This window comes from Phocoena sinus, chromosome 17 (genome assembly GCF_008692025.1).
Source record: "Phocoena sinus isolate mPhoSin1 chromosome 17, mPhoSin1.pri, whole genome shotgun sequence".
Classification (NCBI taxonomy): Eukaryota; Metazoa; Chordata; class Mammalia; order Artiodactyla; family Phocoenidae; genus Phocoena; species Phocoena sinus.
In genome coordinates, this window is record NC_045779.1 from 78,598,909 (window position 1) to 78,623,423 (window position 24,515).

Here is a 24,515-nt window from a genome sequence, read left to right on the forward strand (position 1 = left end):
GGGGCGGTGCCGAGGGGGCGGGACTGCGGGGTGGGGCTCCACGTCAGCCCCGGATTGGGCGGGGCTTGGGCTGCAGACCCCGCTCTGCCCCGCCCCGGCGCAGGCGCAGGGAGGGCTCCGCCGTCGGTTCCCAAGGCAACGGGTTTCAACAGTTCGAGCCCAGCTCGTGTCTGGAGGCCTCCTGGCGCCCACCAGCCGGCATATGCGCCGCCGAGATGGACCGTCACGTTGCCCAGCGATACCTGCTCAGGCTGCGGCTCGGAAAGGGGATGAGCTCGGAGGCGCCCGGGTGTCCGCCGGACCAGGCCACCTGCAGGGCGTGGGCAGGGCCAGTCGGAGGACTGTGGCCTTCCACTCTGCCAGGGACTCCTGGGCTTGGGTCCTGCCTCCTCCACGAGCTGGAGGTGTGACCTGTTCCCAGGGAACTTGTCATCTGGCTCTGGGAGACAGGTGACAGCCAGGACCCCCAAGACCTCAGTTCGGACCCTGGTGCCCCATCCACCCACCGTCCCCACGCACCACCCCCGGCTCCCGGGCTGCCTCTCCCGTGCCCACAGAATGCTCTAGGGAGACCGGGCACACGTGATCCAGTCGCTGAGGGGGAAGGGCCTGAGCCAGTAAACTGAGTGGGCAGAGCGGAGGCCAGAACCTTGTGTGAGCCCATGTGCATTTGTGACTGTGTGAGCATGTGGGACTGTGTGAGAGTGTATGTGTGAAGGTGTGTCACTGGGTGTGTGCAAGTGTGTGATGAGGGAGGGGAGAAAAGAAAGTTTCAGACAGTGCAAGCGGCAGTGCAAAGGCCCTGAGGCAAGGACCTGCTGGGCTGTTGGGAAACAGCAGCGTTGAGGTAACTGGATGGGAGTTCTAGGGGGATGGTCTTATCATGTGGGGCTTTGGGGAACTTCAAGGGCTTTGGCTGCTACTATGAGTGGCACGGGGAGGGTAGCAGCCATTGGTACCACTTTACAAGGCTCACCCCGCCCACGCTGTTGAGGGTGAACAGTGGGAGTGGGTGAGAGGGAGTAGTTAAGAGATCAGTGTAGTGATACAGGCTGGAGGTGCGAGAGGCTCAGACCAGGGCGGGGGCAGCAGAGATGGTAGAAAGTCTTCCGATTCTGATGAATCCTGAATGTGGAACCAACAGGATTTGCTGACAGGCTGGATGAGGTATACGAGAGAGGGATCAGGGTGACTGTCGGAGAAGCGGCAGGCTTCAGATCCTGCCCAGGAGCTCCCTCCCATCTGTGACCTCATATCCTACTGGGGCCTCCCCCAATATTCTCTGGTCTCCAATCCCCCTTTGTTCCTAACAGCCTCCTCTGGAGGCCTGCAGCTTCGGGGGCCTCGCCCCTCACCACACAGCATCCCTCCCCCGGAACCAGAGCAGGAAGGAGGAGGCTCATGTCTGCAGGGGGTGGTCTGGCCGGGCAGGGGATGGCCCAATGCCAAGCAGGCTGACCGCCCTCCTCCCCAGGCCTACGGCATCGTGTGGAAGGCGGTGGATCAGAGGACCGGCGAGGTCGTGGCCCTCAAGAAAATCTTTGATGCCTTCAAGGACAAGACGGATGCCCAAGTAAGTGAGTAGGAAAGCGGTGTGGGGAAGGGTGAGGCAGGGCTGTGGGGTGGCCCCCCTGCTGCCTTGTGTCTGGAAGGCACAGCATGAAGCCCAGTCACTGCAGGTTTCTGGCATTTCTCAGAGCACCGCCCCCTGCGACCTCATGGGCCAGCGGGTGTGCAGGTGGCGAGCTTCAGTCCCTTCGCATCCTCTCCAGACACGGGCTTCCTTCTTGCCCTGCAGCCACACTCACGTTCCTGTCTCCTTCCAGAGGACGTTCCGGGAAATCATGCCGCTCCGAGTGAGTGGCCGAGGCCGTCTGCCTGCTTCTCCAGGTGCAGTCTCGCCAAATAAGGGGAAGTCTGGCCCCTCGACCCCCAGGACACAGCCCCCGCTCTCTCCCCAGGAGCTTGGGGAACATCGTCCGCCTCCCGGGTGTGATCTGGGCAGAGAATGACAGGGACATTCACCTGGTGTTTGAGTCTGTGGGTGAGTGAGGCCTCCCTCAGACCCCAGCCCCACCTTTGTCCCGGCCCAGGATCCTCCCACCCACGTCCCAGTGGTCCGGCTCCCTCTGTATGTTCCCGTGCTGCTTGGTCCCCGCCGTAGCCACTGCACTCAGCTTGGGCAGTGTCCCTGTGGAGCTGGAGAGTGTCAGCCCCCCAGGCCTGGGGGAGGTATCTTGAACCCTCTCTGTGAGGTTTCTGCTTTGTCCACTGCTTGCAGCTGCATTTGTTGTTGTTGTTTTTTAATTTTTAAAATTTTTATTCATTTATTTAACGTCTGGTCTTCGCTGCTGCACGCGGGCTTTCTCTAGTTGTGGCGAGCGGGGGCTACTCTTCGTTGCAGCGCGTGGGCTTCTCATCGCGGTGGCTTCTCTTGTTGCGGAGCATGGCTTCTAGGCGCGCGGGCTTCAGTAGTTGTGGTACACGGGCTCAGCAGTTGTGGCTCGCGGGCTCTAGAGCGCAGGCTCAGCAGTTGTGGCGCACGGGCTTAGTTGCTCTGCGGCATGTGGGATCTTCCCGGACCGGGGCTCGAACCCGTGTCCCCTGCATTGGCAGGCGGATTCTTAACCGCTGCGCCACCAGGGAAGCCCTGCATTTTCTTTTTTCTACTCATTTGATAAAACAAAGGCAACATGAAATAAAGTATAAAAATAATTCCACAAACTTTTATTGCTGTGCCAACAAAGACAGTGGACAAGCTTGAGAAGCCAGCAGGGGCTCCTGGGCAGTGCACACATCCAGGACACAGCTCTGAGGCTGGCCAGTGGGACCTGACGTCTGTGGGCATTGGGCAGGCTGAGGTGCCCCCATGAGGGCTCAAAGTGGGCCAGACTGGCCCGCTCTCCCCAGGCCCACCAGACTGACCTGCACACCCCCCCAGACACCGACCTGAATGCCGTCATCTGCAAGGGCACACTGCTAAAGGACAGCCACAAGCGCTACGTCTTCCACCAGCTCCTGCGGGCCACCAAGTTCATTCATTCAGGATGAGTTATCCACCGGGACCAGAAGGTGCCGCCCAAGCCCTGTCCACTCCAGGGTGCGAGCTCCACGGCCCGCACCCTCACCCCAGGGTCCTTAAGCCGCCACCCATGTTAGCCCTCAGCCCACCTCTTTTCCCGAGCCATCCAACGTTCTCCTGGACGCCAGCTGTTCGGTGAAGCTCTGCGACTTTGGCCTCGCCCACTCCCTCAGCGGCCTCCCTGAGGGGCCCGAGGGCCATGCCCTGACGGAGTGCGTGGCCACGCGATGGTACCGGGCTCCGGAGGTGTTCCTGTCCTCGAGCTGGTAACGGTGACCTACCCCCATCCTGCCGCCACCTCCCCCTGCAGGTCCCCCTGTGCTCTCCTGCCCCGCCAGGGCACTTGGGCCTCCTTATGCCCCCAGTGTCCGAGACCCCCCAGAAGTACCTCCTCCCACCCCCACCTCCGCCTCTGGGGCTCCCCCAACAACACCAGCCCTCCCTGCCCCAGGTACACCCCCGGGGTGGACATGTGGAGTCTGGGCCGCATCCTGGGGGAGATGCTAGCGGGGCGGCCCCTGTCCCCGGCACGTCCACGCTCACCAGCTGGGGCTGATCCTGGAGGGCATCCCACCACCCTCCGAGGACGGCGAGCGTGTGTGCAGGGGTCCACTGGGCACCAGGGATGCTGAGGGTCAGAGCACACAGCTGTGGGAGGGGCAGCACCTGCCGGACCAGGACTGAGAACGGAGGACAGCCCGGGAGGGGATGGGGGTGGGGGTGGGGACGTGAAGGTGGAGGGACGGGGAGGGTCCGGATGCCTTGGGAAGAGTGGAAAGGGCAGGCCCTGCCGAGGGTGGACCCAGAGAGGAGCTGCTGGGGGTTTCGGGGAGCAACTGGACAGAGTCCACCGGGGCCACAGGGTCCACGAGGGTCAAAGAGTGCTCATGAAGGGTCCATCTGGGTCAGGACAAGGGCACTAGCTCTGCGGAGGGGCGAAGCAGGGGTCCTTCCTTCTCCCTGGGGGAGAGGGACGAAGGACAGCGTTGGAGGAGCCCTGTCCTCTCCCCGGGTTTCTGCTCTGGTGGAGAAGGCAAGGGGCTCCCCTGTGGAGGTGGGAGCACAGGGTATGGGGGACGCGTGTGCACGTGTGAGCGTGCAGCCTATGGAGGGTGCAGGAGTGTGCAAGGACTGGGCACGTGTGGGTGTGCTTATGCACGAGTGGCGGCGCCCGACCCGGTATTCGGGGTTTGAGCCCTGCCAGAGAGCCAAGGCCCTGCAGAGAGGAGGTCGCTCAACGGGTCAGAAGCGGTGGCCGGCGACCCCCCTGAGCTGCCCGCCCGACCACCTTCGGGACTCCTGATCACAGCGCCTTCGGCGCCCGCTCCCAGACCTCCTGGCTCTCGGCGCTGGCTCGGGCGCCTCAGTTGTGCAGCGCCTGGGGTCCCGGTGAGTGCGGGGCCTTCGGAGCCAGCCCCAGCGCCCTTCCCGCACCTTCAGGGTCCCCAGCCCAGAAACTGTTGGTCAGGCTAAAAACGAGGAGGCCCCAGTGTGGGCGCAGCTCGCCCTGGCCGGCGGCAGGAGCTGCACCAGGCCTTGGGGAGGAGGAGACCTGAAGGGCAGCAGGGTGCGCGCTGCCCGAGGGTGGTGCTAGGGAGGGAGCAAGGAGCAGGAAGTGGGGGCGGACCCTGGGGCGGCTGAGAGGCCGGCTGCCCACAGGCCGGGCCCTGGACCTCCGCGAGTGGCCCCTGGTGTTTGCCCCCGACACGCGGCTCAGCGCGGCCCAGGCCCTGCAGCACCCCTATGTGCAGAGGTAGGGGAGGCCCGGCGGCCGGGCAGCCCAGGTCTCGCCTCTCCAGCACCCGCCTCGCCGGCGCCCCGCCGGTTCCACTGCCCGGCCCGGGAGTGCACCCTGGAGGCGGACGTGCGGCTCCCGGTGCACGAAGGAGCCCAGCTCTCGGCCACCGATATCGCAGCCGCCTCTATCAGGTGCTCCGGCCCGCGACCCCCATCATCCCCCGTGCACGCACCCTCGAGGCCTCCCCCGCCCCAGCGACCCCCAAACCCCTGACGCCCATCCAGCGCACCTCCGAGCGCCCCTCGCCTCTCGCAGATGATCCTGGAGCGCAGGGGTAACGGCCGCGTCCCGAGGGAGACGGGCCTGGGCGGCGTCCCCACGCCCCCGGTGCCCCCACTCAAACCCAGAGCCGCTGCCAAGCTGCCCTCGGGCTCGCCTGCGCGGAAGCCCGGACGCCGGCCTCGAAGTAACCCCGGTCACGGCCCCGCGCACGGTGTGTGGTCTGGCGGCCGCCCGCGCAGAGCTGCTGGGGTCCCTGCTGTGTGGGGCCACCAACCGCCAGCAGCGCGGGACCCCTGACTCGGGACTTGAGCTTCCGACCCCACAGATGTCCCCGGCGGAGCCAAGGACCCTCCCAGGCAGATCTCGGCCCCCCTGCACCAGCCTCCGCCCCCAGGAGGTCTTGGGAGAGGGAAAGGGCCCCGCTGGGCGACGGCAGGGCTCCCCTCGGCATCCTGCTGGTAGGTCGTGGGAAGAGGGGCACGGGAGGACCCCTCCCGCAGATCCTTCGCGACGGTGCCAGTGATCCTGCGACACACCCCTTCCCAGGTGAAGCCCAGCGGGAGGGGGCCGCCGCCCAGGTGGCCGTCCAGGCCTTGATCCGGAGTGACCGGAACCCGGGCCGTGGTGGTGGCAACTTGGCCGGCGCGTGACCAGTGAGCCCGCGCCCCTCCCGCCCTCCCCTCCCTTCCACCTTCCTTCCCCCTCCCCCGTCCGCTTCCCTCGCCTCAGGTCGCTCCCTCCACGCCTTCTACGACGGCCCTCGTCTGCTTGCAGGTTCCTCCCCGGCCTCCCCGGAGGCCGGCCCGGCCGGAGGATGTTCAGCGCCTCGGCCTCGCAGGAGGCCCAGGGGGCCGCGCGGGCCGCGCTCGGGGGCTGCTCCCAAGCCTACGGGACCGTCTGCCACTCGGCGCTGGGCTGCCTGCCCCTGCTCCCCGGACCCCGCGCCTGAGCCGCCCTATGGGTCTTCAACCGGCCATCCCCGGCACCCAGCCCCGCGCCCCGCCCCCAGTCCCTGGATTGCCCCTCCTCCAGGCCTCCCCCCCCACCCTCCCACCCCCCGCCGGAGACCCCAGCGCTCTCCACCCACCTTTTCCCCAACCCGCCCTCTCCTGGGCACATTTGAGTTCTGCAGCTTGTCCAGGCCTCCTTGGGGGAGTAGATGAGGTTCACACTCCAGCCTCAATCACCTTCTCCAGTAAAGTGTGGTCTGTCTGTCCCAGCCTGCCAACCCAACCTTCCTCCTCGGCTTCCTGCAGCCCACTCCTTTTCGAGGACACAGCCCTTGAGAAGCCTCGTGGACACCATATGCTGTCACCCTGGCCTCCTGTCTGGTCACCTTTGTCCACAGCAGGCCTGCCTGACGCTTGAGCACATCAGATCCCAGCTGGGGCTGCTGCAGGCTGTCGCCAGGGTGGTCCTGGCAGGAGAGGGTCTTGTGTAGTGCATCTGTTGCCTGGGTGCAAGCTACCATGTGACCACATTTGTGGCCTTGAGCCAGAGCAGGAAAAGGGACAAGATGGGGCAGCGCCCCTGACTGTAGCCATTGTCAGTCACCCCAGCCCATGCCCCACCAACACAGTGACTGACACCCAGTTTGTCTCGAGGCCTTGGTTGGGGGAGGGGGAGAACAGCTGGAAATGTCTTGTGGGGCTCAAGGCTCCCTCCTCTGGTCATCACCAGGCAAAGGGCCTGGTGTGAGCCCAGGTGGTGTGGGGGCCAAGGAGGTGGGAGGGGCCCAGCGGGCGCTGAGGTGTCTCCTGGTCCCAGGCACGCCTCACACCGCGTCTGACCCTGGGCAGCGGTCAGGACACAGGGAGGCCACTTCCCGGCTGCCTGGCCGGAGGAGCTCACAGCCTGAGGGTTTCGGCCTATGCGGTGTTGCCAGGAGCAGGAAGCTCTGCCCTACCGTAAAAGACACGGGCTGCTGCGGGGGAAGGGCGAGGCTTGGGCAAGGAGAGCTGGGCAGAGGGTGGACCCAGACCTGGCAGCTACAAGAGAGATTCAAAGGCAGAGAGAGAACAGGGCTTGGGGGAAGGCCAAGGATGGGGCCACCACAGTTCTGGCTTGGAGGTGAGCTATTCACGAGATGGGGACTGCCCAAGGGGCAGTTGTTTGCATTTCTAGAGCCTGAGGCATAGCCCCAAGTGATAAACAAGGGGGACAAATGAGACTAGGATGAGTGCCACTGCCCAGAAAGGGGCAGGGGGCCCAAGAAGTCCAGCCCTGAGTGCAGAGGCAGTGCTGCTGGGACTGGAGGGCCAGGGAGGCCCAAACAACTGGGCAAGTGCCTGCTTGGCACCCAGGCCAGGGGAAGCCCCAGGTCGATGGGAGCTTCGAGACGAGGCTGGGAAGTGTCTGCTGGGCTAGGCAACCAGGGGCTGTGCCTACACAGAGGGCCAGGCGGCGGCGAGGATGGGCAGTGAAGTGAGGCCTGCACAGGAAGGGGCTGAGAGGTGGAAGGGGTCTGTGTTGGTTAGAAGATGCGGGTAGAGGTATGGCTGTATAGAGGGGGAGGGGTCTTTAGTATACTCAACAGGGATGGGTGGTCGTATCCAGAGGGAATCTGAGAAGGTCATAAGGCTAAAGGTTGCAACACGTAACTGGGTGATCGTATGCATATAATTATATACACACACACACACACACACACACACACACACACACACACACACACACACATTGGGGAACATGCTGGAATATTTTGTGCATTGTTTTATTAACACCAAAATGCGCAGAATCACATTTGAGGAGATGTCTTATTGAGCGCGATGTGGAGGACGCAGGTGGCAGGCTCTGAGGGCCTCTGGCCTCTCCCTGGGCAGAACCTCCATTTCCTGCGAGGGCCTCCCTCAGCGATAGGCCCGGCCAGGTCTGCTGAGAACAGCTGTGCACCAGGCCAGGTAAAACCAAACTCGTCAACAAGCACATGAAGGCCCAGAAATGCTCCAGCTTGTCCGGTTCCCCAGTGACCTTTCCCATTCGAACCAAAGTCTCTGCTGTTACCCCTACCTGGGTGGTGGCTTTGGTAAAAAAGACGGCGAGCCGCCAGGGAGCAGGTGTCCCCCTACCCCACCTCCCCTCCCTTTACCAGCTGCTCGGTCAGAAGTGCTGCCTCACTCAGCAGTCTGGTTCCTTACATCCTTTCCCAGCCAGAGCAATTGGGGTTCCTTATACTTGAAAGAAAAAAAAAAAAAAAAGAAAAAAAAACCTATTTAAAAAGAAATAGCGCAAACACTAATTTAACAGTACTAGCACCTACTGTGGGGGGATTTCTAAGCATTTGGTGCCCAAATGTGCCTTTCCAGATCTACTGTCTGGACGTAAAAAAAAAAAAAGATACAAGAAAGTTAAGTGGGGAGCCTTGGACAGATTTTTGGGGGGCTGGTGACAAAGGTGGAAGGAATGCAGAACAGGGTGGAGTTGGGGTCTGCTGGGCACCTGCAGGGCAAGGACCACTCCCACCTCACGGGGCACGGAGACCCCTCAGAGCAGTGGGCTGGGCCTCAGGTGCCACTGCACCTCGTCCTCTGCCCTCATGGAACAAGAGCTCCGCATCCAGCCCCTTTCTGCGGCATGGCTGGGGATGGCACCTGTGAACATGCGTCTGCCAGGGACCTTTGTGAGGGCAGCACCCACAGTCCTGCACAGGGCAGCCCCTCGGGGGCCACCTCCCCACGCTGAAGGGATGGGCCGCCAGGAGAGCTGCCGGGAGGGTGGAAAGGGGCAGGGCAGGAAGTGAACCCGGCGACCTCGGATACAGGTGGGGAGGACAGGTCCTGAGAAGGGGGGAGGCCTTGAGAGAGGACGGGGCTGCCAGGCACAGAGGAGAGGCCACAGCACAGCCAGAAGGCCACGAGCAGAGGGGACCCCTGAGACACAGACACCCTGAGACACAAGGACCCCAGAGAATGGGGGACTGAGGCACAGAGGCGGGCCCCCTGAAAGATGGGGGACAGAGGCACAGAGAGATGGGTCCCTGAGGTGATCCAAAGGGGACCTGAAGCCCAAAGAAATGGTGCAGTCAGACGCAGAAGGTCGGGTGGCGCTGAGGGTCCAGAGACTGAGGTGTGAGAAGCGCGGGAACTGGGGAAGTAGGGCGGGGGGCAGCTAGGGGCTGGAGCCCCCAGGGAGGAGAGGCCAAGGGGCAAGAGGCAGGGAGGACCACCGGGTGCGCCTCAAGCGGAGCCAAGCTCTGGCTGTGCTCAGCCAGGTTCCGAAGGCTTTGGCTGAGGACCAGGTGTTCTGCCTGACGGTGATGCCGCCACCCCGACCTGGGCCAGTGGGCCAGGAGACTCACTTCTTGCTTTTGAACGTACCCAGGAGCTTGGGCATGAACTTGCCCACCTTGCTGTCCCTGGTGTCCTCTGCCGGGCCCTCCCCGGCCCCCGGGCCCCCGGGCTCCTCCTTTTTGCAGAAGACCTCGAAGCGGCTGTAGACGCGCTTCTCTTTGCGCATGCTCTCCATGCGGTGCAGCAGTCGGTCGCGCTCGGCGGCGCCGGCTGGCAGCGCGCGGTTCAGCCGGCCTCGGGTCCCCAGGCTGTCTGCGAGGAAGATGGCAGAACATTTGTCCTTGTCGGACATGTCAGGGGCCCGGCCGCCGGCAGCTGGAGGGTGGCCCGGCTCAGGGCTGCTCTGGGCCGGGGTCGGCGCGGCGCCTCCGCGGTGCTTCTGGCCGTGGGCGCTGATCTGCTCCAGGATGGCTTTCGTATCATCCCGCAGGTTGCTACTGTACAAGGCATTGGCCGTGGCCGAGGCCACGCACCCCCGCGGGCCCCGCTCCTCTCCTGTGGCAGCCTCGGTGCTGTCGGCCTGGCTTGGCGATGGCCGCCGGGGGCTCTCAGGTTGCCCATTCTCCTGCGGCACTGGGAAGCTACCCTCATCCTCCGCGCGCCGCTCGCCCTTGGGGCTCAGCAGCTGCCGCAGCCGCGCAGATCCCCTGCGCAGGATCTCCATGGGGCCACCAGGCGCCTCCTCTGTGGGCCCCGTCTTTGGAGACTCCCCGGAGAAGGGGAGGGGGAGGCTGCCCCTGTGTTCCGGCACAGGGGGCACCGGGGACACCGGGCTTCCCTTGTGCTCAGGGTAGGCAGAAGCGGGACTCCCCTTGTGCTCGGTAAATCCCCGTGGTGGGCCTGTCTCTGCAGCTGGGAAACCCTGCAGTGGGACTTTCCTTCCGCTCGGGGTAAGCTGAGGTGGGGATCCCTTTTGGCTCAGAGTGGGGCGGCTGGTGCGCCCCAGGCCCCTCTGGTGGGGGGCTGTCCCGCCCTTGCGGGGAGGTGGAGCGGCCCTGGGTGGAGAGGAAGCAGGAAGGCAGCCGGTCAGCGCCGCCGCTGCTCCCGCCCAGTGTGTCCAGCAGCTGCGTGGCGGTGAGAGCGGCGGTTCCCGGCTGCCGCTTGGCCTCCTGGTGCAGCTGCTGCGTGAAGGAGTCGCGCAGGTCTAGCAGGCAGCTTTCGAGGCTGCGGTGCTCGCTCCCACCGCCCCCAGGCGCCGACACCTCCTCCCGCCACGCCTGGGACAGGACAGCCTTGCTGTGGCTGGCGACCGTGACTGCTGCCCCCATGCCGCCGGTGTCTCGAGTCGGGCCCTTGTATTTCTCCAGGAGCTCGGCCACCTTGGTGGAGACAGCAGAGCGCATGGCCTTGCCACCGGACGCCAGCATCTCGCTCACCACCTGCTCCCTCTCCGCGGTGGCCACAACAGCTCCGCCCGTGCCCTCCGCCTGCGATGCGCTGAAGATGAGCGAGGAGCGCAGCCGCGAGCTGCGCTGGATCAGCGGGTTCGGGCGCAAGCGGAAAGAGTCCTGCTTGGCCAGGCCTGCCTCCAGGCCCTCGGGCTCGGAGCTGTCGCCACCACCGCTGCCGGAGCCCGGGAAGGACGTGGGCACACGGAAGCTCGAGGTCAGCAGGTCCCCGGCGGCCACCCGGCCCCCAGAAACCAACACGTCGTCTTCATAGGCCTCCGCCTCCATGGGTGTGGGCAGGCCCTCTTCGCCAGCATCCTCACCGTGACAGCTGCTCAGGTAGGAGGCGAGGCGCCAGTGCCGCAGTCCCGCCCTCCCCTCGGGCCGGCCTCTGCGCTCTGGCTCTGGCTTGGGCACAGTCTCTGGGCCTAGCCTCGTCACCGCTTGGCAAGGGAAGCACTGTCCCAGGTTGGGGGATGGGGCCCCGGCCGGTTCCAGACCGCGGGGCCTGGGCCCGAAGGCAGGGTCAGAGCCATGGCGCACCTCCCGTGAGGCACTGGATGGCACGTAGTCCAGCCGCTGGGGTCCGTCCGGGCCGAGCTCCGGAAAGCGTTGCCCGGCGCCCAGCGTGAAGTCGTCATGGTCCGCGAAGCCAGGGCGGCCAGCGCGCAGCTTCTCGAACAGGCCCTGTGGGCGTGCTGGTGCAAGCTGCGGATCCCACTGGTAGTGCTGCTGGTAGAGCTGGTCGCGGTGGAAGTGGCTGGTCTGGAAGCGTAAGTCATCACCGTGGCCGAGGAATGTCTGCCGTGACACCTGTCGCGCGGCAGCGAAATTCTCCACGGCTCCCGTGCCGTCGGCGGCCGCGTAGCTGTGCCTTTTGAAGGCGTCCATCTCTTGGTGCCGCGCCTGAAAGAAGCCCCGCGGGCCCAAGAGCTCCCCGCCTGGTCCGGCCTCGGCATCCAGATGCCGCGACAGTGGCCACAGCCCCGTGTGCGGCTCCAGGGCGCCCCCCGGCATCCGCGGTGACTCCTCTCGACGGAGGGCCGACAGGAAGTGGCGGTCGGGGTCAAGGAATGAGGGGAAGCCCAGGCCTTCTTCCCGAGGCGGTGGGAACAGGAGGTGGGCTCGTTTGGGTAAGGAGAAAGGGGTCAACGCCCCGGTCACCTGGCCACCCATGAGGGGCCCAGCCCCCGCGTATGGAGCCAGGGCGTAGGCGTCCATGCGAGCTAGCGCCCCGGCGGAGGGTACCAGCGGCTCGGACTGTGCGAAGAGGATGCGGAATTCCTCATCGAAGCTGGAGACCAGCTCGCCCTGGAACACGTGTGCCAGACTCCGGTGGATCTTCTCGAAGGACCACATAAAGCTGGGAGTAGGGTGGGGCCAGTCAGAGGGAGGGGGCGAGACCAGTCGGGGAAAGGGCGGGGCCAGGGTTAGAGGGAAGGGGCGGGGCCGAGTAATGACCCAGGCCAGGCTGGGGCAGGACCCGCTGGAGCAGTGTCAGGGGCTCCAGGAGGAGGGCTTCTGGAGAGGAGGCCCTTTAATGGGGAGGTGCTGGGGCTGGCGGGGGGGGGGGGGGGGGGGCGGTGGGCAACGGGGCTGCGCGCACCTGTAGCTCCCGCTCATCACCACGGCACAATCCACTAGGAGGAACTTCTCCTTCACGTGGCCCTTGAAGGACTTCCCAGTACGGCAGTAGTAGGTGGGGCCCGCCACAGTGCGCACGCGTAGGAACTGGGGCAGGAGAGGCGGTATGTCTCTGAAGAGGGATCTCACCCCTTCCCTCCCAGCCATGCCCTCCACCCTCCGGTCACTCACGTCCACGTGGTGCAGGTTGATGTGGCACTTGTCAGCCATGTCCAGGAAGTGCTGCGCGTTCACCTCATCTAGGAGGATGTAGACCGGGACGCGGCGCGCAGCAGCCTCCAGCACTTCACTGAGAAGGTCCACGTCGGTGAACATGTCCATCACCACGGCCACCACCTGCGGGGGGGTCGAATCAGGGACGGAGGACAGACCCCTCCACGGTCCCCCACCATTCTCTAGCCATAACCTCCACGCCCCCGCCCCCAGGGCAGGTTGTCTCTGGATGCCAACAATGGCCACTAGCTCATCCCAGGGGAGAGTGGGGCCCTGTCATGGAATGGGGGTCAGAAGGGAGGGGGCTGTCAGAGGGGATATGGGGCTGCTGGTCTGCTAGGTGGCCTATGATGGAGCCTGAGGCAGGCACAGGGCCTGCAGCCTACTGGGGGCGGGCTGTCCTTCAGCTAGGGGCGGGTGTTCAGCCCAGGGCAGAGAGCCCTGATGGCGCAGGGGGCAAGGCAGATGAAGCCCCCAAAACACCCCTGCCTTACAGACGGCTGAGCTCCCAGGACCCCAGGGCAGGTATCAGGGCTGAGCCCGAGGCTCCATTTCTGCCCCTGGGAGAGGGTTGCCACGGGAGGGGCGGGGCGGCGGGGGGCAGAGGCAGGGGTCCTTAGTGTCTGAACTTGCTGCCTTAGGGTCCATGGTTTAATAGCCTCCCTTTGCTATTTGCCAACTGTTTGGGGTGCTGAGGGCACAGGGATAAGAAGCTGTCAGCTAGGTCAAGGGCAGGACTAGAGAGAATTCTCTCAACAGTAAAGCCAGGCAAGGAGGGACCCCAACCATCCCAGAGCCCCTGAGTTTCTGGGCACTGGCCATGACCCTGGGCAAGCAAACCTGTGCAGTCTGCAGCTTGCAATAACCAAACCCCTGATGACCCGGGAAAAAGTCTGCCAGGGAGCCCTCATCACAGCTCGAAGCCTGGAGAGGCCTAGCCAGCCAGCCCTGGCCCCGCCCTTGCCCCCTAAGCTGGGCATGTTGGTATTTATCCTTCATCCTCACACTCCTATTCATGCTTCACGGTCCAGCTCAGGCTGCCCTTCCCCACTGCCTGCTGAGCCTGTGAAAGCACACCTGCTGGGCAGAGCGGATCATCCTTCGAGCCTCATCCTTGATGCAGGGGCTGTCAGGTGGCGGCGGCTGCACCAGTGTGGTAACCTCAGTGCCCTGGAAGCTGAAGGTCAGGGGCCAGCCCAGGTCGAGTTCAGGCACTGCCTGGTCTGAGTTCACAGGCCAGTAGGTGCCCGAGGAGCCATCGAAGTCCACGTTGGGAGGGCTGCCTTCGGGGGGCTCGAGGGCAACGTGCTGTGGGGCCCGCAGGTGGCGGCTCACGTGCTCCAGCTCCTCAGGGCACAGGAAGGCAGGTGCCCCCTCGGACGCTAGGAAGCTGCTATAGGCCTCCGGCCCGCCCTCAGCCAGTGCATCCACTGCCAGGCGGTAATATTCTTTGTAGTGGGGTGGCAGGTACCCGGGTGCCAGTGGGTTATCCCCCTGCGAGGAGCTCTGGGAGCGACGGGCCATGGCGGGGCCAGGGACCTGGGGGAAGGGCAGGAAGACACGTTACAGAGGCAGGGGCTCTGGGCCCCCCCCACACACATGTGGACACACATCATAGAAGGGGCTGTCAGTGACCTTGCGTGGGCTGTGGAGTTCAGCCCGTGCCTGGAGGTCTTCCAGGGCAGCCCCAGAACCTAGCATGCCCCCTAGCTGGGGGAACATCAGAAGAACGCCCCGACACAGGCACCCCAGCTGTCTCTCGTCGCTCTGGCCGTACCGGCCAGGCCCCTCCTTTCACCAGGAGCCAGGCAGCATCTGGTGCCCCAGCTTCCCGCCAGGGGCTCTGGCTCCACACAAAACCCACTCAGGTTACTTTATGGCCTTGTGGACCCCTTCCTCCATTAAAAACAAGAAAACACTAATGATATTTTATGATAGTTGGAAGAAAGAAAATATAATCCAGCCTTTACTGTTTTATTTACTTTTTTCTTCTGATTTTATGACATGAATGCATTTTCGTGGCCCCTGGCACTGTGCGTGCTGGACAAGCTGGGCCGCTGCCTGTGTCTCTGCCCCCAGTGCCGGGGGAACCTGGGCCGCTCCCTGTGCCTCTGGCCTGTTACCTCCACTGTAAAATGCACCTGTCTCAGCCATAAAGAAGAAGGAAATTTTGTCATTTGCAGCAACGTGGATGAACTTGAAGGGTATTATGCTAAGTGAAACGTCAGAGAAAAACAAATACTGTATGATATCACTTGAATGTAGAACCTAAAAGAAACACACCAATCTAGTGACTAATAAAGAAGCAGAGACTCAGATGTGGGGGAGGGGGAGGCACAAAGTATCGGGCGTAAGATGGGCCCAAGGATGCCTTGTACAACAGGGGGAATAGAGCCAATAGTTTGTGGTAACTGTAAATGGAGTGTAACCTCTAAAAATTGTATTAAAACATTTTTTTTTTTAAATGCAGCTGTCAGGGTTGACCTGATAGCACACCTGGCCCAGGACACAGAGCTTGTCCTGGGATGCAGCGTTAAGTCCCATCCACAGACCCTCGCCACTCCTGCACCTGCCCTACAGGGTCACACACTCCGAGCAGCACAATCCACTCGCTGACCTCTCAGCCCTCCGAACCCTGACCCCTGTCCACTGTCCCATCTCAGACACCTCCCTGGGCCACACCCCAGGCACCAGCCCTCCCCGAGGCCTGTAATCCTGGCAGGAGCTTAGAGGCCTGTCCCTGCCAAGCCCAGCCCTGTGTGGCAGCAGCAACCTTTCCAAGTTTCTGGTCACTGCCTGGCTCCCTGCTGCACTCCGGAGGAAGTCGGAGCCCTTTGCGGTGGCCACTGGGCTCGTCCTGCGCTCTAAAGGTGCCTCTCCACCTTCACTGCTCACCCCAACTTCACATCAACCACGCCCACTGGCTCCACTCCAGCCCACCTGCCTCCAAAGGGCCTGCATGGGGGCCTGGCCTGGGTAAAAGCGGTCACTGGTCCTGGAAGGCCAGGTGGGGGTCTTTATTTGGTTCCCAGGGCCCATCTCCCCAGGATCCCTGAACCTGGAACCCTCCCTGGAAGGAGGGTCCGCTGGAAGCCAATCCTGCCTAGCCTGTGGCTTCCTGAACATCGGTCCTGGCTGGGGAGGCGGTTCTGCCAGACAACCCAGACTGCCCCCACCCCCCCCCCACCCCCTGCAGGTGCAGCTGGACGCTGCTGACTGCATGGGGTCCATGGCCCGCTGGAGACTGTTGCCTGAGAAAGTTGGGGGGTCAGGATGACCTGGGGAACCTCTCCTGCCTACCTTCCCTGGGAGGTGACAGGCTACTGAATGTGACATGGAGGTGGGGATGGGGCATAGCCGTGTGTCATTCAGTCACACCTGGCGGAGATGCTACTTGGTCTGAGGAAAAGCTGCTCTGCCAGGCCTTAGAGGGGCACCGTCCCCTGACTGTCTCTGGTTACATACGGCCTCATTGTACCGGGACCAGACTGAGGCTGAGCACACGCGGGTATGAGGTGTGGGCCTGTTTGTACTAGGTTTTCACCCTGTACCTGATGACACTGTTTTGGGGGGGGGGGGTCACACTGTATCTTTTAATTTTTATTGGAGTATAGTTGCTTTACTATGTTGTGTTAGCTTCTACTGCACAGCAAAGTGGATCAGCCACACGTATACATATGTGCCCTCCACTACACTACAGCGCGTTAGGTAGAGCCCCCTGTGCTATCGATCCCCTCCACTACGCTACAGCGCGTTAGGTAGAGCCCCCTGTGCTATCGATCCCCTCCACTACACTACAGCGCGTTAGGTAGAGCCCCCTGTGCTATCGATCCCCTCCACTACGCTACAGCGCGTTAGGTAGCGCCCCCTGTGCTGTCGATGTTCCCATCAGTTGTCTATTTTATACGTAGCATCAGCAGTGTCTATGTGTCAATCCCAATTTCCCAATTCCTCCCACACACCCCCCTCACACTACGGGGGACCCCCGTATCTGGAAGCAGGGTGTGTGTGTGATCTCGAACTGTATGTGACTGGGGTGGGGGGCGCTATCCCGCTGACAGCCTTTGAAGGTGCCGCTTCCCAAGCCGGGGAGACCTGCTAGAAGTGAGGTCATCCCCTCCTACTTCACTGGGGAAGGGAATCAACACGAACTGTCCAGGCTGCATGCAGTTGGGGGACAGGGGATCCCAGGTAGGCAAGGAACCTTCTCATCCGACAGGACTGGTCAGGAAGGGGCACCCATCCAGTGAGCCCGCCAGGTGGCCCTACCCTGGCCCACACGGCTACACCCACGATCCCAAAGACCTTATTCCTTTGCCTGTTTCCTTTCATGGGTCTGCACACCCCTGAACTGTGGACCGGGCAGTGGCCACTCCCAGCCAGCTGTGGAGAAGCCAGCAGCGTATCTCCCCTCACATTTGCCTACCAAATGCCGGCCCTAAATGAGGGAGGGGCGCTTATCCCGCCCAGGCCGATGACTCAGAAGGAATCCCCGCTCATTGGCAGCTGATCTCTGACCTCTGACACAGCGACAAAGCCTCCAGGCATGGCCCTCAGGGCTCTAGTGGGCTCCCTTACCAGGGGCCTCCACCGGAAGTCTTTCCCACTGGGCAGGCCTGGGGTTTTATCCGGAGGGAAGGATCTGGGGCGAGCGCACGCGGTGGACGGACCCTGCGCCAGGCAGACAGAGGCATTAGGCTGAATGGAGGAGCATGGGGGTGAGATCCCGGCAGGGGAGGCTCATGGTCTGGAAGTGGGTGAGCTGCAGTTTTCCGGTGCGTACTGCAGGGCCAGATGGGGTTACTGAACCCCAGGGAGTTAGGCTGACTGGGCCGGGTGTCCCATCCACCCACCCAAGTCCAGGGACTTGGGCGCCAGGGAATCGGGGCCTTCTGCTCTCCCTGCACCCTACGGAGGGAACCGGACCGAGCCCTGGCCACTCGGGCCACCCACAGGCCATGACGGCCTAGAACGGGCGCCCCAGGGAAGGGTCCAGGCCAGGCCCGGCACCCTCTCCGGACTCCAGCTAGGCCGCGAGGGCGGGAGCAAGTCGGGCCAGCCTGGGCTGGCTCGACCCGGGCCCGGCGCCTCTTCCCGCTCGGCTCCTCCTGGGCCGGCGTCGAGCGAGGGCGCCCGCGTCCACACCGGCACACGCGGCCGCGGCGCCCCCTCGCCCCCAGCTCGGGAAGACCCGCCCGACCCCCGTGCACGCGGCCGCGCTTGCGCTCCCACCGCCCCGCTCTGGGTTGCGAGGACCCAGCCCAGGTGCGGGCCGGCGGGCCGCCCAGGTGAGGCCGCGCGGCGGGGGGGGGCGCCGGTGGTGCCGACCCCGCCCCACCCCACCGGCCCGGCCGCGGCCTCCCCCTCCCGCGCGCCCCGCCCAGCTGAAGCCCGGGGAGGGGGCCCTACCTGGCCAGGTGCGCGGGGTCTCGGGACAAGGGCAGCAGGAGCCGACCGCCGCCCAGCGGCCTCGCGGTCCGGTCGGTCCGGCAGCCACTCCCTGCCGCGGCCCGCCCGCCGCGCGGCCTGATTCACGCTCCCGCCCCCGCCCCGCCCGCAGTCCCTGCCGCCTGCCTGCCCGGGCAGCACCTGGGGGCGGAGCGGCCCCACCCACGGCGCGCCCGCATTCCTCCGCCGGCCGCCCGCCCGCCCGCCGCCGCCCCCGGGACCCCCGCCCGCGCCCCGGCTCCCCCCGCCCCCCCCCGCGCCCCGGACCCGGGCGTGCCCCCCGGCGGCGCAACCCGGGACCCTGGCCCGCTACCCCCGGAGACCGCTGAGGCCCCGACTTCCAGGGCCCCGCGCCCCCAGGCGCCCATCTGTTCGCCGAAGGCTTAAAGTCCCTGCGCCTGACCCCTGAACCCTCGCCCCGGAAGTCAGGGTGACTCGAAGTTCCGGCTCAGTCGCTAGGAAACGGGCCAGCCCCACGCGGGGGGCGGCGCTTCTGGCCTCGCCTACTGGCTGCGGAAGGCAGGTGAAGCAGGTGAGACAGTGGGGGCGGTGCCGAGCCCCGGGCAGGGCAGGGCCTGGGGACCTGCGAGCATAGGGGCCCCGCACCACACCCGGACGTCCCCCACCCCGACGCCCGCACAGAGACGCCCGCATACTCGGATGCCCATAAGTAACTGCCCCCCCCCCCCCCCCCCCCGGGCACACAGGGACCCTGACCGCAGATCCCCGACGCACGCCGACCCCACACACGTATAGGAAAAGCACTGCACCCAAGGGACCTTCATTCCCACACGTGTGGACACCACCCCACACCAGTCCCCTCCCAGACCGATCCCGGCACCGAGCCCCCTCCACATAATTGGACCCCACTGGCATGCCCACGCTCACGCGTAACAGACCCTGACTGCATGGGGTCCTCTTCACACACCTGTGGACAGGGGACTCTACAGGCACACAGTGACCTGCACACACAAGGGATGCCACATGTACACTGAGCGCCCACATACATAGGACCCCCCGTGCACATAGAACCCTGCATCCATACAGGACCCTACAAGCACACCAAGTCCTGTGCCTGCCATACTGGGACACATGCCAGTTTACACACATACAGGACGCTCTGCATGCACGGTGGGTCCCTCATGCACTGACCCCCACAGAACCCTGCAACATACAGGACACTACATGAGCACTGAGAGTCCCTCACGAACTGGGGACCCTGCATTACCGACTCCCACACAGACACGGGACCCTGCAAGCACTCTGAGCCCTACATGCTCCTTCCGTGTGCGCGTGTGCACAGACGCATACGGAAGCCCTCAGCTGCCCCTAGGTGCCTCGGTCCCCCCAGCGTCCCCCGCAAACACTTCAGATCCCTACTCAGAACCCACCGCCTGGGGCTGGCCTCCCAAGGAAATGAATTCTGGGGTCAGCTGAGTGGACTAGGGAGAGGGGTGTTGCTTCCAGGCCCTGACAACGCCACCTGCTGAGGCCAAGACGAGAGAGGGTTGGGCATGCCCGGTGTGGGCGGAGCGGGGGGGGGGGGTGTTTGTCAGTGTCTGGTGGCGGTGCTGGGGAGGCTTCAGCAAGGCAGGGTTGGCTCAGGCTTGTGTTTGGGATGAAGCTGGTCCAGCTGGCAGCCCAGTGGTTTGGAGCAGGGAGGTGGGTACCCGACATCGACCCTGGAGTGAGGATGGGTGAGCCAGGGTGGAGGGGCCAGGGGAATGAGGGCAAGGGGGACAAGCTGTGGCCAGATGTTCTTGCCAAACATTCCCACTCAGGCTGCTGGGCACACGCCCCCCCCAAGAACCAGGGGCAGGCGGGTGGGCCAGGAAGCCGGCAGGAATCTGTGCTGTTGGGGTGATCCTGTGCTCCCCAGTTCGGCACCTGCTCTCCGTCCACACAGGTCCAAGCCAATGTGTGATGCTGCCCCTGCGGCCGCTGCCACTCTGACCACACCCTCCCTGACCTTTCCTACTCACCCCCAGGAGGATGAGCAGTAGGAAGGGGGGCCCCGAAGCTGCATCAGGGAAGTGGCAGACGCCCTTCCACAGAGCCAACCCGAGCCGCTGGTGAGTGTGAGCCCTCTGACCTCCAACCCTGCTCAAACTCTGACGTGTGATACATGCTATGCAGCCACCCAGGGACAGTACTTCTGGGAAGACCTTTCTCTCTGAGAATGGCCTTCAGGGGATCTCCGAGTCAGGCTTGAGTGTGGTGGACTGAGAATTCAGAGCTCAGATGTCCATTCCAGACCCTGACCCTGAGTCTTGTACCCCTGGGGCTGGGACCGGGGTTGGGGTCCCGGGGACAGTGTTCAGAGGAACGTGGCTTTAGGACACATGGAGATGGGAAGCAGGCCCGTGTGGACTGAATATAGGTTCTGAAACAGGGCAGGGCTTGAGTTCATGTTGGGGATTCTCAGACTAAGCATGTGGTCCACTCTGACCCTCTGCTCCACCTAGGCTATCCTGTGCTTTTTCTTGTCTGCTGCCGCTCCCTCAGGCCATCCTCTCTTTAGCCACTTCCAGGCTGAAAGGTGACAGCTTGTCCTTGGCCTCCTGGTCCTGCTATGGGCCAGGAAGGGCATCTCCTCCCATGTCCACCCCTACCCATTGTTACTCTTCTTCTCTGAGTCCCATTTCTTCTCCGTCATGACACTCATCTGAGTTCTTTGCTAAGCTGCCAGCACCTTCCAGGCTGCGGCTCCGGGGCCTCCCAGTACTGGGGTCTGTCTTGCTAAGAGAGCCCCACACCCTGTTGCCCTGCTGCAGCCCCTCTGCTTGGAGTGGGCCCGGACCCCAGAGGCCTCCCAGATCCCAAGACCTGGAGGGAGGGTGGCGACTGCTCTTCACGCCAAGCCAGGTTAGCCCCTAGCTCCCCAAAACAGCCCCAGCCGCATCTGAGGCGGCAGCTGTCCAGGAATGAGGACCTGTCCAGGAATCAGGCGCCGCCTGCGGCTTCCGCCATCTCAAGCCCTAGGAACAGGCTCTGCAGTAGACAGGAGGCCGGGCCGGTGGGCCAGGAAACTGTCGGGGAGGGAGGGGGGATGACGGACCTCAGTTCTGCTACCTGCTGACTGTCCACCTGGGCCCTGGACCCAGCCCTCACCCCACACATTCCGAGCACTGTGCCGGGCAGCTCCCGCCCCGCCCACCTGGCCAGGATGCCTGGGTTCTCTGCAGAGACACCTCTGCCTCAGTTTCCCTAGACAAGCTCCCTCCTTGGGCTCCCTCTACCTGTCAAGCATTGGGCCAGCCCGAGAGGGCTTCCTGTGCGGCGGTCTTTGCCATGCCCTGTGTGGTGGGCACCAGCCTCACCGTGCAGACATGAAAGTGGGCCCACAGGTGTGCCGCGGCGCACATCCACCGGGCTCCGGCCTCCCGGAGCCCTGCAGGACCTGTAGGTGGCTCGCAGGGTCACCACGCCCCCGGGGCTTGTCCGGAGCCTCCCGCACCTCCACGCCCCCTCCAGGCCTTACCGGGTCCTGGGTCCGAAGCGCCTCAAGGCCCTCGCACCGCAGTTGCTCCAAGGCCATGGCCAGCTCCAGCCCCTCCACTTGCACCCAGGCCTGCTCCTCCAGCAGCAGCTGCTCCTGGGCCAGGCACAGCTGGACCTCGCGGAGCCTCAGCGGCTCGGGGCCCCAGCCCGGCGTGAGGCCGCCCACCCTGCAGCCATCCACGTCCGCAGCGGGGACCGGCACCGGCTTGGACCCCAGAGCGGTGGCCTTCTCCGGCCTCTTGGCTACCTGTGGCTGCTCTGGTCTGGCCACTCTGGGGTGTCCCCGGGGAGCCAGCTTGCTGCCGGTCACGTGCCCCGCAGGGGCCACACCTGCCTCGTCCCGAGGGCCCCTGGGGGCAGGGGGCGGCGGCTCGGCCTCGGGGCCCTGCTGGCCCGTGGTCTTCCGTGCCCTGCCCGTCCTCCTGGCCCGGGGTTTGCGAGCTCGACTTCGTCTGCCAGACATGGCCCTGACCTGGCGCCTGTGTTACCAGGTGTCTGCTCCCCGGGGGCCCGGGCTCATCGGCTGGCCGGCCTCGATCAGGCGGGCTCAGAGGGCATCCCTGGGAGGCCACGGCGGTGGGCCCTCTGCTCCTGCCCCTCGTGTCTGCCTTCCCCTTGGCTGGTGTCCACAGCGCCGAGGCTCTGGCCTGGGCTCTAGCTGTGGGCCTCACAGCCCCACTCTGCATGCAGGCCGGGCCACGCCAGAGAGTTTATAGGGACTTGGCAGCGCGGTGGCTCACCCGGTGTGAAGGCTGACTGACGGCTGACACGGCACTGTATGGGCACGGGCCTCTTTGGCCAGACTGGGAGAGAGACTGAGAGAAACTGGAGGAGGTGACTCCCGGCAGCCAGACCGCCGGGTGTGTGTAGCGATGAGTCTGGTCTTGCCCTGGGCGGGCACTGGTGCCCCACCACCCCTGTCCCACCCCGTCCACCCCCGGTCTCAGGAAACTCCAGCTGCAGCCCACAGGGCTAGGAGCCGCCTCCCCAGACTCACTGGCCGTCCAGAGAAGACGCTCACCAGCCACAGACAATCCTAACCAACTACCACAGGAGCCCCTGGCTCAGCCCGCACTCAGCACGTCAGCCCCCAGCCAGCGTGCTCGGAGGAGCCTGGGGCGCCCAAGCTTGTCTGGGGCATTCTGTGGAGTTGATGGGCCCGCCCGCTCCCTGGTGTGGACTCCTGCAGGGGGCCAGGCTGCGCCGGGGGAAGAAACTGGACCTTGAAAGGCCCAGGTGGCATTCTGTGGACTGAGATGGGGTGGTAGGAAGAGCCGGCCTGCCCTGAGGTGGGGCAGGGCTCTTGGGGACGCCCTGGCTGGGGGGTCCGGCTGCTCAGCCCGCAGGGGCCCCAGGAGACCCCACCCGGCCAGCCTTTGGAGCCCTGGGGACGCAACTGGGGGAGGAGGTGCAGGGCCAGCCTGAGTGCTGGGTGGGAGGGAGGCTTGGGACCGACTCCTCCCCAGCATTTCCCCAGCCCGGGGCCGCTGACTCACACCCACGCCCAGGGCCCCATCCCAGCCAGCTCTGTCACACTGGCTCTACTGGTTTGCCTGGCCCAGCTCTGCCTGCTGCACCCCGTCCCGCTCAGCCCTTTCCCCAGAGGCTTGGCGGGGAGGTCGACAGCCAGCACCGCCGGGGAGCAGGGTGGGCACCCCGCAAGGGAGTGGCACCGGGGGGGTGGGGGGAGCAGTGTTAGGGGTGGGGTAGGGCGGGCAGAGGGTCCGCCCACCGGAGGCCTCTCCACACCTGGGCTCGCGAGCCTGGGCTTCGGGCCCCAGGTGCTGGGCGGTCCTGGCCGCGGGCGCTCGCGGGCGCCCCCTGCGGCGCCCCGCGGAGGCCGTGTTTGCTGCGAAGGCCGTGGCCCCGTCGTGGTGGCTTCGCGACGCGGCTGCAGGCGGCCGCCCCTGCACAGCCGGGGCGCGGCCCCTCTTCCGGTGGCCCGTACATGTCCGCAGCCCCGCCGCGCTGACCGCCCCCCTGCCCCCGGGAAGCCAGGAGAGAGGAACCAGCCGGCGACGGGGCCCGCACCCCGGAGCGCCCCGAGGCCCCGACAGGTGAGAGCCCGCGGGCCCCGGCACTCTCCGGCCGGCGGGAAGGGGCGCCCGGACCGCGCGTGCGGAGCCCCCCTCCCCGACGCCTCCAGCTCCAGGTGATGGCCCGGTCCGCCCCGCCGGCCGCTCTGCACGCTGTGGGGGAGCCAACCTCGGGGCGTGGGCAACCCGGGGACGGCGGTGGCCACCCCCCGCCCCAGGCCCTGTCTTCTCAGCGCGCAGCCTCCGCTGTGGCCTCTCGGCAGTGGCCTCCAGAGCCGAATCTTCACCCAGAAATCTTTACCCAGGTCTTGCCTCCTGCGGCCCAGACCCACATCCAGGCGCATCCCAGCCCTCCCCTGGGTGTCCTCAAGCTCCGCAGCGCATCCAAAGCGCACACCCGTCACGGCCTTCCTCTCGCGTGTCTGGTCTCCCGCGACTGCTCCCTGCTGAGCCTGTGCCCAAGCCCCCACCCCCAAGGACGGCTCCCTGTGCTCCGGCTTCCTTCACTCCCTCCCGCCTTGCTGGCTGCTCACCCCGGCTCCGAACCGGCCTCTCCATTCTGCTCGGTCTGGTGGCCACCACCAGCCGTGCAAGTGTGATCCTTCCCAGGGTGGTGCCGGCCTTACCCCCAGACAGACTCCCAGCACCACCGGTCACCTCTGTACCTCCGACCCCCCCAAGGGCCAGGGTAAGCAGCCTGACCTTGTCCTGAGGACAGAGCCGGACCACAGGAGGTCTGCAGAGTCCTGACTGTCAATTTTATAGAAGTTATGTATGCCCAACGTATGTATCAGAAGGACGTCCAGTAGCAGGAGATTTGGGTTCGGCAAGAGGCAGAAATGAGAGGGAGTGGAGGACACGGGCAGGTCAGGCCCCGGAAGATGTCCCGTTAGG

The 24,515-nt window shown here is 64.8% G+C and overlaps 2 protein-coding genes and 1 long non-coding RNA gene across 3 annotated transcripts; 2 read left to right on the forward strand and 1 right to left on the reverse strand.

Moving 5' to 3' along the window:
- The first annotated feature begins 215 nt into the window (after positions 1 to 215).
- On the forward strand, positions 216 to 6,321 carry MAPK15 (mitogen-activated protein kinase 15). The gene is given in 15 exon segments (XM_032609592.1): positions 216 to 281; positions 1,475 to 1,573; positions 1,827 to 1,863; positions 1,937 to 2,044; positions 2,942 to 3,072; positions 3,185 to 3,348; positions 3,534 to 3,617; positions 3,619 to 3,671; positions 4,414 to 4,471; positions 4,677 to 4,833; positions 4,905 to 4,983; positions 4,986 to 5,140; positions 5,142 to 5,339; positions 5,342 to 5,763; positions 5,877 to 6,321. Coding segments are annotated over 15 exon segments (1,986 nt in total). The 3' UTR covers positions 6,052 to 6,321.
- A 1,478-nt stretch (positions 6,322 to 7,799) lies between these two features.
- Positions 7,800 to 18,166, reverse strand: FAM83H (family with sequence similarity 83 member H). The gene is given in 7 exon segments (XM_032610054.1): positions 7,800 to 10,220; positions 10,222 to 12,142; positions 12,386 to 12,510; positions 12,595 to 12,759; positions 13,714 to 14,175; positions 17,215 to 17,307; positions 18,046 to 18,166. Coding segments are annotated over 5 exon segments (3,483 nt in total). The 5' UTR covers positions 14,161 to 14,175; positions 17,215 to 17,307; positions 18,046 to 18,166; the 3' UTR covers positions 7,800 to 9,395.
- A 185-nt stretch (positions 18,167 to 18,351) lies between these two features.
- On the forward strand, positions 18,352 to 23,249 carry LOC116742423. The gene is made up of 3 exons (XR_004346454.1): positions 18,352 to 18,616; positions 19,991 to 20,156; positions 22,276 to 23,249. It is a non-coding gene; the product is annotated as an uncharacterized LOC116742423 (long non-coding RNA).
- The last annotated feature ends 1,266 nt before the right edge of the window (positions 23,250 to 24,515 follow it).